This window comes from Somniosus microcephalus, chromosome 1, assembly GCF_052327205.1.
Source record: "Somniosus microcephalus isolate GS21.2 chromosome 1, FLI_Smic_1.0, whole genome shotgun sequence".
NCBI lineage: Eukaryota > Metazoa > Chordata > Chondrichthyes > Squaliformes > Somniosidae > Somniosus > Somniosus microcephalus.
The window spans coordinates 255,912,287-255,927,069 of record NC_140987.1 but is presented as its reverse complement, the minus strand read 5'-3'; the positions used below and the strand labels follow the sequence as shown (position 1 = coordinate 255,927,069).

The window sequence follows — 14,783 nt, the reverse complement described above, 5'->3', positions numbered from 1 at the left end:
GTTTTATGCTGTACCCATCGAGAACTGGGTTTGGACTGACCAGACTCGTTTTATGCTGTACTCATCGAGAACTGGGTTTGGACTGACCAGACTCGTTTTATGCTGTACCCATCGAGAACTGGGTTTGGACTGACCAGACTCGTTTTATGCTGTACCCATCGAGAACTGGGTTTGGACTGACCAGACTCGTTTTATGCTGTACCCATCGAGAACTGGGTTTGGACTGACCAGACTCGTTTTATGCTGTACCCATCGAGAACTGGGTTTGGACTGACCAGACTCGTTTTATGCTGTACCCATCGAGAACTGGGTTTGGACTGACCAGACTCGTTTTATGCTGTACCCATCGAGAACTGGGTTTGGACTGACCAGACTCGTTTTATGCTGTACCCATCGAGAACTGGGTTTGGACTGACCAGACTCGTTTTATGCTGTACCCATCGAGAACTGGGTTTGGACTGACCAGACCCGTTTTATGCTGTACCCATCGAGAACTGGGTTTGGACTGACCAGACCCGTTTTATGCTGTACCCATCGAGAACTGGGTTTGGACTGACCAGACTCGTTTTATGCTGTACCCATCGAGAACTGGGTTTGGACTGACCAGACTCGTTTTATGCTGTACCCATCGAGAACTGGGTTTGGACTGACCAGACTCGTTTTATGCTGTACCCATCGAGAACTGGGTTTGGACTGACCAGACTCGTTTTATGCTGTACCCATCGAGAACTGGGTTTGGACTGACCAGACTCGTTTTATGCTGTACCCATCGAGAACTGGGTTTGGACTGACCAGACTCATTTTATTCCGGACTTTTACCAACAACAGACAGAAGAGATTTTAATCCCATAAATCTGCGCTGGGTTCAAACACGGATCCCAAAGGTTAAAGATCAGTCTGTTAGCCCTTTTGCCCAATTTTAATTCTTTAACCCCAAACAGCTTTACTTCCCTCTGCACATTATTTTTTTAAAACATCGGCTAACACATGTGAATTAACTTCTGATCTGCACTTTCGTTCCAACGTGGCCATTAACTTGTTTACTTTAAGTGGGTTAATGACTGCATTAAAATAACAAAGAAAGGAAGCTTGTGCAATGCATTAACTGGCATGTACAGAGGGAATTAAAGCCTTCCAAAGTTTCAACAACAACAACAACTTGTATTTATACAACGCCTTTAACGTTGTAACATGTCCCAAGGTGTTTCACAGGAGCGTCATCAAACAAAATTTGACACCGAGCCATATAAGGAGTTATTAGGGCAGACGACAGTCAAAGAGGTAGGTTTAAAGGAGAGTCCTAAAGGAGGAGAGAGAGGTGAGGAGGCGGAGAGGTTTAGATGGCGAATTCCAGAGCTTAGGGCCCAGGCAGCTGAAGGCACGGCTGCCAATGGTGGAGCGATGAAAATCGGGGATACTTAAGAGGCCAGAATTGGAGGAGCACAGAGATCTCTGAGGGTTGTAGAGCTGGAGGAGATTACAGAGATAGGGAGGAACGAGGTCATGGAGGGATTTGAAAACAAGGATGAGAATTTTAAAATTGAGGCGTTGCTTAACCGGGAGCCAATGTAGGTCAGCGAGCACAAGGGTGATGGGCAGATTTTCAGTTTGCTTGCCTGTTATAGAAACCACCTGATTTTTTTAAATCAATTAAAATTGGGCAGTTTCTATAACAATCTACATCACCATTTGAACATCAGGCAGCAAGTTTAAAATCTACCCCCTGGACTCCTAATGCCCATTCTAAATTCAACCCCCTATACCCATCTCCAGCATATAATTCACTGTCCAGCCCCTTTGTATAACACCCGTAATATCCCACAACTCACTAGATACTGATCTGTATGGATCTATTTTAGAATTATAATGTAGGTAGCTGAAGGCTGCATGGATATCTCATTCGCAGGTTTAAGAAATTAAGATAATCAGCATTCATTGAAGGATCATTTCCACACGTTAAATAATTCTATCACTCTACTTTCATTAAAAAGTATGGATTAAAAGGGTTTCTATTAAGGAAATGTTGGGCAGCCATCACAATATAGCTTATTTCCCTTCAAGCTCTCCTCACTAGTCCTCCCATGAAAACCCTATACTAGTCTGGGATGTTTCCAGTACCTTCCGCATGAATAAGCTTGGACGATGAGTTCTGGTGGGCTGCAGAACCCTGGGCTCCATCACAGCCAAATCAGGCCGTATCTCCACCCCAAATCCACACATACGTACTTCCAATCGCTGTAGCTGAAGTCCTCAGTGATTTTTTTTCATCTCCAAAACCTGGGGGTACTGAGCCCAGTTTTAGTGCTGTTGAGCTGAGATGAGCTACGAACATGAAACCAATGATGGACAAGAAAAGACCCTCTGGTCCACCCACCCTGTCCCACACAATTGCGATACCTGTGCATCACGATGTATACACTCTCCACCCCACCCGAAACCATGTCATCTCCTGGGAGAGGCGAAGAACCAGATAGAAGCACCAGGGCAATTTGGAAGGGGGGTGGAATCTGGGAAATTCCTCTCTGACCCCCTTAGGCAATTGAAACCAGACCAGGAGATCCCTCTAGTCCTGATAATGCTACGCAGTACCTAGGAACAGGATTAAGCCATTTAGCCCCTTGAGCCTGTTCTGCCATTCAGTGAGATCTGTGACCTAACTCCATGTACCCACCTTGCCTCATATCCCTTAATACCTTTGAGTCACGGAAATCTATCCATCTCAGATTTAAGATTAACAATTGACCCAGCATCAACTGCCATTTGATGCTAGGTCTTTTGTTCGAGATGATCTTCGCTGGTCCAGCTCTTGCTTGAAGGACTAACTGGAACCTTTGGATGTGTGGCTCAGTCCCACATCACGTCTTACCCAGTGTGTCATCAGGGGTGCTGATACTCCAGGTTGCAACTCAGCAAAAACAACTTGATTAAGGGACCTGACCACATGGGACCTTCCTCAGTGAAAATGAGTTACGATCTATTTACAATTGATCATCAGTGGCATCTTACATTTCCACGACAGCAAAGAAATAAAGTAAAAGCTTTCTTTTTTTTTTACTAAATATTGTAGATATATTTATCTTACTTGCCCAAACCGCTCATGGGTGAATCCAATATAACAGCACAACATTATTATGAAAGATATCTCCTCCAGTGAGGTCTAATGTCCTTCGATTTGGATTGACATGTGGAAATCACTCAGCTTTGGTCATTTTAAACCCAGCCTGGAATAGATAAGAAGGGAGGGTTGCTGTTTTTTGTAGAACATGCATCGTTTTATATACATCTTTCGCCTTTTCTTTCTGTATTGTTCCTACAACAATGTGCCTCTGGTTACCCTTGATGATATTGGTGTCAGTTTGATGGATTTGGTAAGACATGTGTCTATCTCATAAACCATTTCTGTTGGCAAACGGCAGCAAAGCATATCATAAAGCAGCATGCAATTGTAGAAATATTTTCTTGAAGAACCGCGCCTTTGCTTGTTGCTATGATACGAGCTCCAAAATACAAATATTGGATGGATAAAGTGCGAGTCCACAGATGTTTATCAATTCCCAGGGTTTTATTTAATCTTTAAGTTGTTCAATGTGCAAACTCCATCTCATGAAGAAAGAAAGACTTGCATTTATACAACGCCTTTCACAACCTCATGTAATGTAGGAAACGCAACAGCCAATTTGCACACAGCAAGCTCCCACAAACAGCAATGTGATAATGACCAGATAGTCTGTATTTTAATGATGTTGATTGAGGGATAATATTGCCCAGGACACCGGGGATAACTCCCCTGCTCTTCTTCCAAATAGTGTCATCCATGGGATCTTTTACGTCCACCTGAGAGGGCAGACGGGTGATGAGTTTACCGTCTCATCCAAAAGATGGCTCCTCCAACAGTGCAGCACTCCCTCAGTACTGCGCTGGGAGTGTCAGCCTGTTATCCCCGGTGTCCTGGCCAATATTTATCCCTCAAACAACATCATTAAAAAACAGATTATCTGGTCATTATCACATTTCTGTTTGTGGGAGCCCAAAGTGTCAGCCTGGATTTTGTACTCAGGTCTCTGGTGTGGAACTCAAACCCATGACCTTCTGACTCAGAGGTGAGAGTACTACCAACTGGGCCAATATATTTATCTATTTTTCCTTGGCTTCCCTAGCTTGTAATACAATTGCCCCAAAAACAAACTTCCCAACACCCGTCACTTAAGAAAGATTCCACTTAGTTTGAGCCTGAAGCAACTCCCTCAGTAACTTAACAAATGAATGCGCCGCCTAAGACGCAATTGAGCCGGAAGATCTTGGGTTTACTCCCTGGTTTGTACTCAGTCAGCAAGTCAGCAGTATGAGCCTTGCACTTGGCCTCAGCACCTATGGAGGAGAGGATCGACCTCAGCAGCACCGCTTTCCACAGCTGGATAGTTTGCTCTCCCGCGCCTGATCAACGGACATTGGGGAGAAGGATTGGAGGACAGGCAACACACATTGGAACCACAACCCCAATAAGGACCTTTTGAGAACAGAAAAGAACATTTTAATATATATATATATAAAACGGTCCGTCTTTCTGTCTTTCCGTCTGTCTGTCCGGCTATACAATCAAAAGTTATAGAGCATACCTACACATATGTTATATCAAAAGAAAGCTTATCATTAGGGGACTCTCATAGGCGTATTTACTTTTTGGTCAGACAAAAATTGTTCCGACAGTATACAAAAAAGGTTCAAAAAATGGCAATATTCCACTCATTAGCGTTGAGTGATGTGATGGTTGACCAATCGTACAGGGGATTAACCTGATGGTTGACCAATCGGTGTGTCACGGGGGGCGTTTCATTGCATGTGTGGGTGGGCCTAATCCTTCTGAGCTGAGGTGAGTGGCCGCCATCTTGATTCCTAATTCTTCATTTATTTTTCCCACTTTCTGCGTGTTTATTTTCAAATCTAGATTTCCAGCAAAAAAAAAGTTGCTTTTAAAACACAATTAAATTATTTTTTTAAAAAGTTAGTTAATTTGTAAATATTTTCTCTAACCTCATTAATTTTCCTACCTTTCACCGTTTTTGCAGGCCTCGAAGCCTCGGCCTCTCCTCCCTAGCCACGCCCAAGCTAGGCACCTCCCGTCCCGCTCAACAAGTGGCCCGCGGTCGCCGCCATCTTTGTAAAGGCTGACGGGCGGGTCTGAGCCGAGCGTAGCCACCGCCGCCATCTTTGTAAAGGCTGGTGGGGCTCCGCGGAGCTATCGCCGGCGCTGGGCTCGGGTGCTTTGTGGCCTGCGACCGAACGGCGGCTGCAGAGCTCGGGCTGCCCGGGGCGCTGCGCTCGGCTTGGCCATGTCAGTGCGGGTGCCCGAGGCCACGGGGCCTAGCCTTCTCCAACCGCTGGCAGCGCAACTCTCAACACTGGCAGAGGGGAGAGAGTCTGCTGGCTCCCCCCCTCCCTTTCCCCCCCTTCCCACCCCCCTTCCCTTCCCCCCTGCCCCCCTTCCCACCCTTCCCTTCCCTTCCCCCTCCCCCCTTCCCCTTTCTCTCCTTCCCTCTCTCTCTCTCTCTCTCTCTCCTTCCCTCTGTCTCTGTCTCTCTCTCTCCTTCCCTCTGTCTCTGTCTCTCTCATTCTCTCTCTCTCTCTCTCTCTCTCTCTCCTTCGCTCTCTCTCTCTCTCCTTCACTCTCTGTCTCTCTCTCCTTCGCTCTCTGTCTCTCTCTCTCCTTCGCTCTCTGTCTCTCTCTCCTTCCCTCTCTCTCTCCTTCCCTCTCTCTCTCTCTCCTTCCCTCTCGCGCTCTCTCTTCCAACAACAACATGCCCTCATAAAACCCTCAGCACCGCCGGGCACTCCAGCTAGTCTATATATATAAAACGGTCCGTCTCTCTTTCCGTCTTTCCCTCTTTCTGTCTGTCTTTCCGTCTGTCTGTCCGGCTATACAATCAAAAGTTATAGAGCGTACCTACACATATCTTATATCAAAAGAAAGCTTATCATTAGGGGACTCTCATAGGCATATTTACTTTTTGGTCACACAAAAATTGTTCGGACAGTACACAAAAATCGTTCAAAAATCCTCAAAACTCCGCTCATTAGCGGTTGACCAATCCTACCTCTCATTAGCGTTGAGTGACGTGCTGCTTGACCAATCATACAGTTCAGTGACCTGATGGTTCACCAATCGGTGCGTCACGGGCGGGACCTAATCCTCCAGTCTCCCTAAACTTCGCCGCCATTTTTTTCATCCCCACAGGGACAGCACCAGCCAAACAAACCCCCACATTGCGACTCCGGGAGCGGCAGGTGAGTTTACACACAGCGGGCGGGTCATCGGCAGCGGCTGCCCATCAACCGCGCCACCCGCGGGGGAGCTCAGCGGCAGCTGCCAGCCGTCAACCGCGTGATCCCCTGGGGAGCTCAGCTCGGGTCCGTCTCGGCCCGAGATCCCAGCCGGCCCTCAACCGCTAGGCCCCACACGGCCGGTATCACAACGGCACCGGGCCTGAGGCGCTAGGCAGGGAGAGGGGAGGGAGGGACAGAGAGAGGGGGAGGGACGGGAGGGAGGGAGAGGAGAGGAGAGGGAGGGAGAGAGAGAGGGGACAGACAGGGGCAGGGAGACCGCGCGGCCCAAAATTGCCCTGGCAACGCCGGGCACCCCCTGCTAGTTATTAAATAAATAAGTAGGACAAAGCAAAAAATAAAAGAGGAACGCAACTTGTAGACTTAAAAATATTTAAATGAGTGTTGCCATCACATGAAAGTGCAAGGCAAAGTTTTCTCACTTGTTCACCTGCAGTTTAACTTTACCATGAAATAAATTTTCTTTCCAATCCAATTATTTTGAAGAAAGAGGAGTACAGTTTACCTTGGCATTTGAGACTATTGTCCATAGGTCACATTGACTTGATTTCCTGGTAGCTGAAGCACATTACAACCTAATGAACCTTCAGACTTGGTCCATGAGATGATTGCTATACTGTAATGGAAGTTATGTTAAAGCTGTACAGAGCTCTGGTTAGACCCCCATCTGGAATACTGCATTCAAATCCTGGGCCCCGCACCTCGGGAAGGATATATTGGCCTTGGAGGGGGTGCAGCACAGATTCAGCAGAGTGATACTGGACTAAAAGGGTTAAATTATGAGGGCAGGTGACACAGACCAGGCTTGTATTCCCTCAAGTATTAAGGGACGATCTAATTGAGGTGTTGAAGATGATTAAAGGAGTTGATAGGGTAGAGAGAGAGAAACTGTTTCCTCCGGTGGGGGGAGTCCAGAACAAGGGGGCAGAACCTTAAAATTAGAGCTAGGCCGTTCAGGGGTGATGTCAGGAAACACTTCTTCACACAAAGGGTGGTGGAAATCTGGAACTCTCCCTCAAAAAGCTGTTGAGGCTGGGGGTCAGTTGAAAATTTCAAAACTGAGATCGATAGATTTTTTGTTAGGCAAGGGTATTAATGGTTATGGAGACAAGGCAGGTAGATGGAATTAAGATACAGATCAGCTGTGATCTTATTGAATGACAGAACTGGCTGAATGGCCTCCTCCTATTCCTATGTAATTATTTCAGTTAGATAATGATGCAATAATTGCATATATTTACCTGGTGGTTATTTTCATTTGTATCTGTTGTAGGTTGAAATCCCAAGATTATATTATATTAATAATGATATATTAAAATGTGCTCTGTCAATTCTGGCCTCTTGAACATCCCCGATTTGAATCGCTCCACCATTGGCGGCTGTGCCTTCAGCTGCCTAGGCCCTAAGCTCTGGAATTCCCTCCCTAAACCTCTCCGGCTCTCCTCCTTTAAGACGCTCCTTAAAACCTACCACTTTGACCAAGCTTTTGGTCACCTGTCCTAATATCTCCTTATATGGCTCGGTGTCAAATCTTGTTTTTGCTAACGCTCCCGTAAAGCGCCTTGGGACGTTTTACTATGTTAAAGGCACTATATAAATGCAAGTTGTGTGGGTTAGAATGAAATGCATTACCACATTTGTAGGCAATCCCTTTGTCCGTTATTTCAACACAAGAGAATTTTGTACAAATACATTTGTTACTAATGTTGCACAGTTCGATTGCAATCCAGTTATGTGTTTTGATGGCAATCTTGGCAAAATTGGCAGAGTCAAATTGCAACACTTTCATTGCATTTAACAATAAAAGTTGAAAAGGAACGGTTCTGTTCACTGGGAATCCAAAACAATGTAATTTTCCACAAGCAATAGCAGTTTGTTTAAAGCAGATAGAAATTTAGTTACATCTGTAGCTATCCGTGGAATTCACTGAACACATTCAGTGGTTTCCCTAATTTCACAACCATAACCAATGAGTTACATTGAAATGATTTTGTGAAACAGCACAGCATGTGGAGGAGAGGGTGAAAGGTGTCCTGTTTGATCCGTTAAATAAATTGCTCACAAATTGCACATGGAGAAAAGAATGCCTGTAGGGGTATGAAATAAATCAACCCTCTATTTAAAATATTTGTAGATTTATTGTACATTCAGGAGAGGGCTGCAGGCAGATCTAGTAATATGTTCTTTCTCATTCATTCTCAGGATATGGTAGGTTTTGAAGGAGCGTCTTAAAGGAGGAGGGAGAGCTAGAGAGGTGGAGAGGTATAGGGAGGGAATTCCAGAGCTTAGGGCCTAGGCAGCTGAAGGCACGGCTGTCAATGGTGAAGTGAAGGAAATCGGGGATGGACAAGAGGCCAGAATTGGAAGAGCGCAGAGATCTTGGAGAGTTGTAAGGCTAGAAGAGGTTCCAGAGATAGGGAGGGAGCCAGTGTAGGTCAGCGAGCACAGGGTTGATGGGTGAATGGCACTTGGTGTGAGTTAGGATATGGTAATGACCTCTGGTCTGTATGTGTCTTCAGTAGGTATTGGTAGGGTAAAGACCCCTTGGGTTATAGTCAAGAGCAATGGTATTAAAACAATTGCACATGCAGTTCAGGAAGTTCTCCTGCAATGTGATGCACAGGGCATGCTACAAAAGCCGTAAGAAACATTGCAGACAAGTTTGCAGTAATTGAATGTCAAGAAAAATGAGCAATGGAATTAAAAACTTAGCATTTAAGCATAAAAATTATTTTAGCTTTCCTAACAAATCTTCTGAAGAAGCTGCTTAGAATCAAAAGGTTGTCAGTAATGCGTGCACATAAATCACGGAATAAAAATGTTTTTAAAATGCTGCGGCGCTATTTTTACAAAAAGATAGCAATCGACAGACAAGTATTGCTGCAGAAAAGTGCTCTGGTGAACTGGCTAAGACTGCAACCCCATTATCAGAGGACTGCTTGTCAAATACTTTAATCAATTTAACCTTCTGAGACCATCATCATTGATTATGGGAATGACTTTGCTTTGTTCTGTAAAATGCTCCAGTTATTTATTCAAACTTATTTGTTCTCTTCAAGCGAGAATATCAAGCTTTCAGCTGGATCTATTTTCAGGTGAATTGATTAAGATCTGCTTAGTGCATAAAATACATTCGTTATTAAACTAAAGTTAAAAAAAAAAAGGTGGTGTGAAAATCCATTGGATGCATTTCCAATGACACCGCTAAAAATATTATTAATTCATTTTAAACGCATCAACTAAAATCCAGTAATAATAATTCATTGGCTTATGCTTGCTGTCTTCATGGTGGGTGGTGAATATAAATCTGTCTCTCTCATGTGTTTGGTGTTGTTTAGGGGAACCTCCCTCCCGATTACAGGATAAGTTTGATAGACATCGGGCTCGTGATTGAAAACTTAATGGGCGGAGCATATCGCTGCAATTACACACGCAAAAGATTTCGAACCCTGTACCACAATCTGTTTGGTCCAAAAAGGGTGAGTAATTTACAAAATGACAAGAAACTCAAACCGTACGTGGCAACAAGGAGACTGTGACATTATTTTCCATTTTTAAAAAATTCATTCTCAGGATGTGGGCATCGCTGGCAAGGTCAGCATTTATTGCCCATCCCTAGTTGCCCTTGAGAAGGTGGTGGTGAGCCGCCACCTTGAACCGCGGCAGTCTGTGTGGTGAAGGTACTCCCACAGTGCTGTTAGGGAGGGAGTTCCAGGATTTTGACCCAGCGACGATGAAGGGTCGGAGATATATTTCCAAGTCAGGATTGAGTGTGAATTGGAGGGGAACTTGGAGGTGGTGGTGTTCCCATGCGCCTGCTGCCCGTGTTCTTCTAGGTGGTGGAGGTCGCGGGTTTGAGAGGTACTGTCGAAGAAGCCTTGGCAAATTGCTGCAGTGCATCTTGTAGATGGTACACACTGCAGCCATGGTACACCGGTGGTGGAGAGAGTGAATAGTTGAGGTGGTGGATGGGATGCCAATCAAACAGGTTGCTTTGTCCTGGATGGTGTCCTGTATATGTGGACTCCTCTTTGCATCTCTGATCGATGATCATTCAGGTTCTTGCTGTAAGCTCTGGCCCTCACATCGCTGGGTTTCCAGCTCTCATATCACACTCGCTGGTTGTGGTTGGCAGCTCTTTGTTCTACTTTCACTGACATTGACATTCTTTCATTCAGAAGATCAGAACATAGGAGCATAGGAGTAGGCCATTCAGCACTTTGAGCCTGTTCCACCATTCAATTAGATCATGGCTGATCTGTACCGTAACTCCATCTACCCGCCTTGGTTCCATAACCTTTAATACCATTGCCAAACAAAAATCTACCAATCTCAGTTTGGAAATTTTCAATTGACCCCCAGCCTCAACAGCTTTTGGGGGAGAGAGTTCCAGATTTTCACTACCCTTTGTGTGAAGAAGAGCTTCCTGACATCACCCCTGAACAGCCAGGTTCTAATTTTAAGGTTACGTGCCCTTGTTCTGGACTCTCCCACCGGAGGAAATAGTTTCTTTCGATCTACCCTATCAAATCCTTTAATCATCTTAAACAACTCAATTAGATCACCCCTTAATCTTCTATACTCGAGGGAATACAGGCCTAGTCTATGCAACCTATCCTCATAATTTAACTCTTTTAGCCCCGATATCATTCTGGTGAATCTGTGATGCACTCCCTCCAAGGCCAACATATCCTTCCCAAGGTGTGGTGCCCAGAACTGAACGCAGTGTCCAGATGGGGTCTGACCAGAGCTCTGTACAGCTGTAACATAACTTCCACCCCTTTGTATTCCAGCCCTCTTGAGATAAAGGCCAACATTCCATTAGCCTTTTTAATTATTTTTATAACTGTCCACTAGCTGTTAGTGATTTCTGTACTTGGACCCTTAAATCTCTCTGTTATCTGGAAAAGGTGGGAGCTGGAGAGCTTGAAAGATACAAAAAATCAAGTTTGAAATAATTGATTTAAAGAAAATGAGATTTATGTGTAATAATCATTGCACACAAATCTAATCTTCTTTCAATAAAACTAATTCAAGATTATCTTCTCAACAAAAGAATGTTGACTCCAGTTAAAACAGGCCAAGGAGCTACCAACGCACCCTGCATTATTTTTGTAAATTTGACTTCCCCCTTTCCCTGTAATACGTCCTAGCAAAGAGGTTGGAAGGTCAATTTGCTACCTAGCCTTGCCAGTTCTCTATAAACAGCCACGAGGTGGTACACAAGGACCATAGCTGTTGACCTTTCCGATTGTCCATCCCTCCTTCCGATTGTCCATCCCTCCTTCCGATTGTCCATCCCTCCTTCCGATTGTCCATCCCTCCTTCCGATTGTCCATCCCTCCTTCCGATTGTCCATCCCTCCTTCCGATTGTCCATCCCTCCTTCCGATTGTCCATCCCTCCTTCCGATTGTCCATCCCTCCTTCCGATTGTCCATCCCTCCTTCCGATTGTCCATCCCTCCTTCCGATTGTCCATCCCTCCTTCCGATTGTCCATCCCTCCTTCCGATTGTCCATCCCTCCTTCCGATTGTCCATCTCTCCTTCCGATTGTCCATCCCTCCTTCCGATTGTCCATCTCTCCTTCCGATTGTCCATCTCTCCTTCCGATTGTCCATCTCTCCTTCCGATTGTCCATCCCTCCTTCCGATTGTCCATCCCTCCTTCCGATTATCCATCGCTCCTTCCAATTGTCCGTCCCTCCTTCCAATTGTCCGTCCCTCCTTCCAATTGTCCGTCCCTCCTTCAGATTGTCCGTCCCTCCTTCCGATTGTCCGTCCCTCCTTCCGATTGTCCGTCCATCCTTCCAATTGTCCGTCCCTCCTTCCAATTGTCCGTCCCTCCTTCCAATTGTCCGTCCCTCCTTCCAATTGTCCGTCCCTCCTTCAGATTGTCCGTCCCTCCTTCAGATTGTCCGTCCCTCCTTCCGATTGTCCGTCCCTCCTTCCGATTGTCCGTCCCTCCTTCCGATTGTCCGTCCCTCCTTCCGATTGTCCGTCCCTCCTTCCGATTGTCCGTCCCTCCTTCCGATTGTCCACCTTACCTTCCGATTGTCCATCCCTCCTTCCGATTGTCCATCCCTCCTTCCGATTGTCCGTCCCTCCTTCCGATTGTCCACCTTACCTTCCGATTGTCCATCCCTCCTTCCGATTGTCCATCCCTCCTTCCGATTGTCCGTCCTCCTTCCGATTTTCCGTCCCTCCTTCCGATTGTCCGTCCCTCCTTCCGATTGTCCGTCCCTCCTTCCGATTGTCCGTCCCTCCTTCCGATTGTCCGTCCCTCCTTCCGATTGTCCGTCTCTCTCTGATTGTCCATCCCTCCTTCCGATTGTCCATCCCTCCTTCCGATTGTCCATCCCTCCTTCCGATTGTCCATCCCTCCTTCCGATTGTCCATCCCTCCTTCCGATTGTCCGTCCCTCCTTCCGATTGTCCGTCCCTCCTTCCGATTGTCCATCTCACCTTCCGATTATCCATCCCTTCTTCCGATTGTCCATCCCTCCTTCCGATTGTCCATCCCTCCTTCCGATTGTCCATCCCTCCTTCCGATTGTCCACCTTACCTTCCGATTGTCCATCCCTCCTTCCGATTGTCCATCCCTCCTTCCGATTGTCCGTCCCTCCTTCCGATTGTCCACCTTACCTTCCGATTGTCCATCCCTCCTTCCGATTGTCCATCCCTCCTTCCGATTGTCCGTCCCTCCTTCCGATTGTCCGTCCCTCCTTCCGATTGTCCGTCCCTCCTTCCGATTGTCCGTCCCTCCTTCCGATTGTCCGTCCCTCCTTCCGATTGTCCGTCCCTCCTTCCGATTGTCCGTCCCTCCTTCCGATTGTCCGTCCCTCCTTCCGATTGTCCATCTCTCTCTCTGATTGTCCATCCCTCCTTCCGATTGTCCATCCCTCCTTCCGATTGTCCATCCCTCCTTCCGATTGTCCATCCCTCCTTCCGATTGTCCATCCCTCCTTCCGATTGTCCGTCCCTCCTTCCGATTGTCCGTCCCTCCTTCCGATTGTCCGTCCCTCCTTCCGATTGTCCATCTCACCTTCCGATTATCCATCCCTTCTTCCGATTGTCCATCCCTCCTTCCGATTGTCCATCCCTCCTTCCGATTGTCCATCCCTCCTTCCGATTGTCCACCTCACCTTCCGATTGTCCATCTCTCCTTCCGATTGTCCATCCCTCCTTCTGATTGTCCATCTCACCTTCCGATTGTCCATCCCTCCTTCCAATTGTCCATCCCTCCTTCCGATTGTCCATCCCTCCTTCCGATTGTCCATCCCTCCTTCCGATTGTCCATCCCTCCTTCCGATTGTCCATCTCTCCTTCCGATTGTCCATCCCTCCTTCTGATTGTCCACCTCACCTTCCGATTGTCCATCTCTCCTTCCGATTGTCCACCTCACCTTCCGATTGTCCATCTCTCCTTCCGATTGTCCATCCCTCCTTCCGATTGTCCAAGTCTCCTTCCGATTGTCCATCTCTCCTTCCGATTGTCCATCTCTCCTTCCGATTGTCCACCTCACCTTCCGATTGTCCATCTCTCCTTCCGATTGTCCATCTCTCCTTCCGATTGTCCACCTCACCTTCCGATTGTCCATCTCTCCTTCCGATTGTCCATCCCTCCTTCCGATTGTCCATCTCTCCTTCTGATTGTCCACCTCACCTTCCGATTGTCCATCCCTTCTTCCGATTGTCCATCCCTCCTTCCGATTGTCCATCCCTCCTTCCGATTGTCCACCTCACCTTCCGATTATCCATCCCTTCTTCCGATTGTCCATCCCTCCTTCCGATTGTCCATCCCTCCTTCCGATTGTCCATCCCTCCTTCCGATTGTCCACCTCACCTTCCGATTGTCCATCTCTCCTTCCGATTGTCCATCCCTCCTTCCGATTGTCCGTCCCTCCTTCCGATTGTCCATCCCTCCTTCCGATTGTCCGTCCCTCCTTCCGATTGTCCGTCCCTCCTTCCGATTGTCCATCCCTCCTTCCGATTGTCCATCCCTCCTTCCGATTGTCCGTCCCTCCTTCCGATTGTCCGTCCCTCCTTCCGATTGTCCATCCCTCCTTCCGATTGTCCGTCCCTCCTTCCGATTATCCATCCCTTCTTCCGATTGTCCATCCCTCCTTCCGATTGTCCATCCCTCCTTCCGATTGTCCATCCCTCCTTCCGATTGTCCACCTCACCTTCCGATTGTCCATCTCTCCTTCCGATTGTCCATCCCTCCTTCCGATTGTCCGTCCCTCCTTCCGATTGTCCGTCCCTCCTTCCGATTGTCCACCTCACCTTCCGATTGTCCACCTCTCCTTCCGATTGTCCGTCCCTCCTTCCGATTGTCCACCCCTCCTTCCGATTGTCCATCCCTCCTTCCGATTGTCCATCCCTCCTTCCGATTGTCCATCCCTCCTTCCGATTGTCCGTCCCTCCTTCCGATTGTCCACCCCTCCTT

At 47.0% G+C, this 14,783-nt stretch overlaps 1 protein-coding gene across 1 annotated transcript in view; it reads left to right on the top strand.

The window, feature by feature from the left end:
• trpm3 (transient receptor potential cation channel, subfamily M, member 3) overlaps nt 1–14,783 on the top strand; it is a 174,336-nt gene that overhangs the window by 94,156 nt on the left and 65,397 nt on the right. The window contains exons 13-14 of the mRNA XM_085992384.1: nt 9,399–9,434; nt 9,678–9,818. Coding sequence (XP_085848510.1) covers nt 9,399–9,434; nt 9,678–9,818 — 177 coding nt within the window. The remainder of the gene's footprint in view (nt 1–9,398; nt 9,435–9,677; nt 9,819–14,783) is intronic.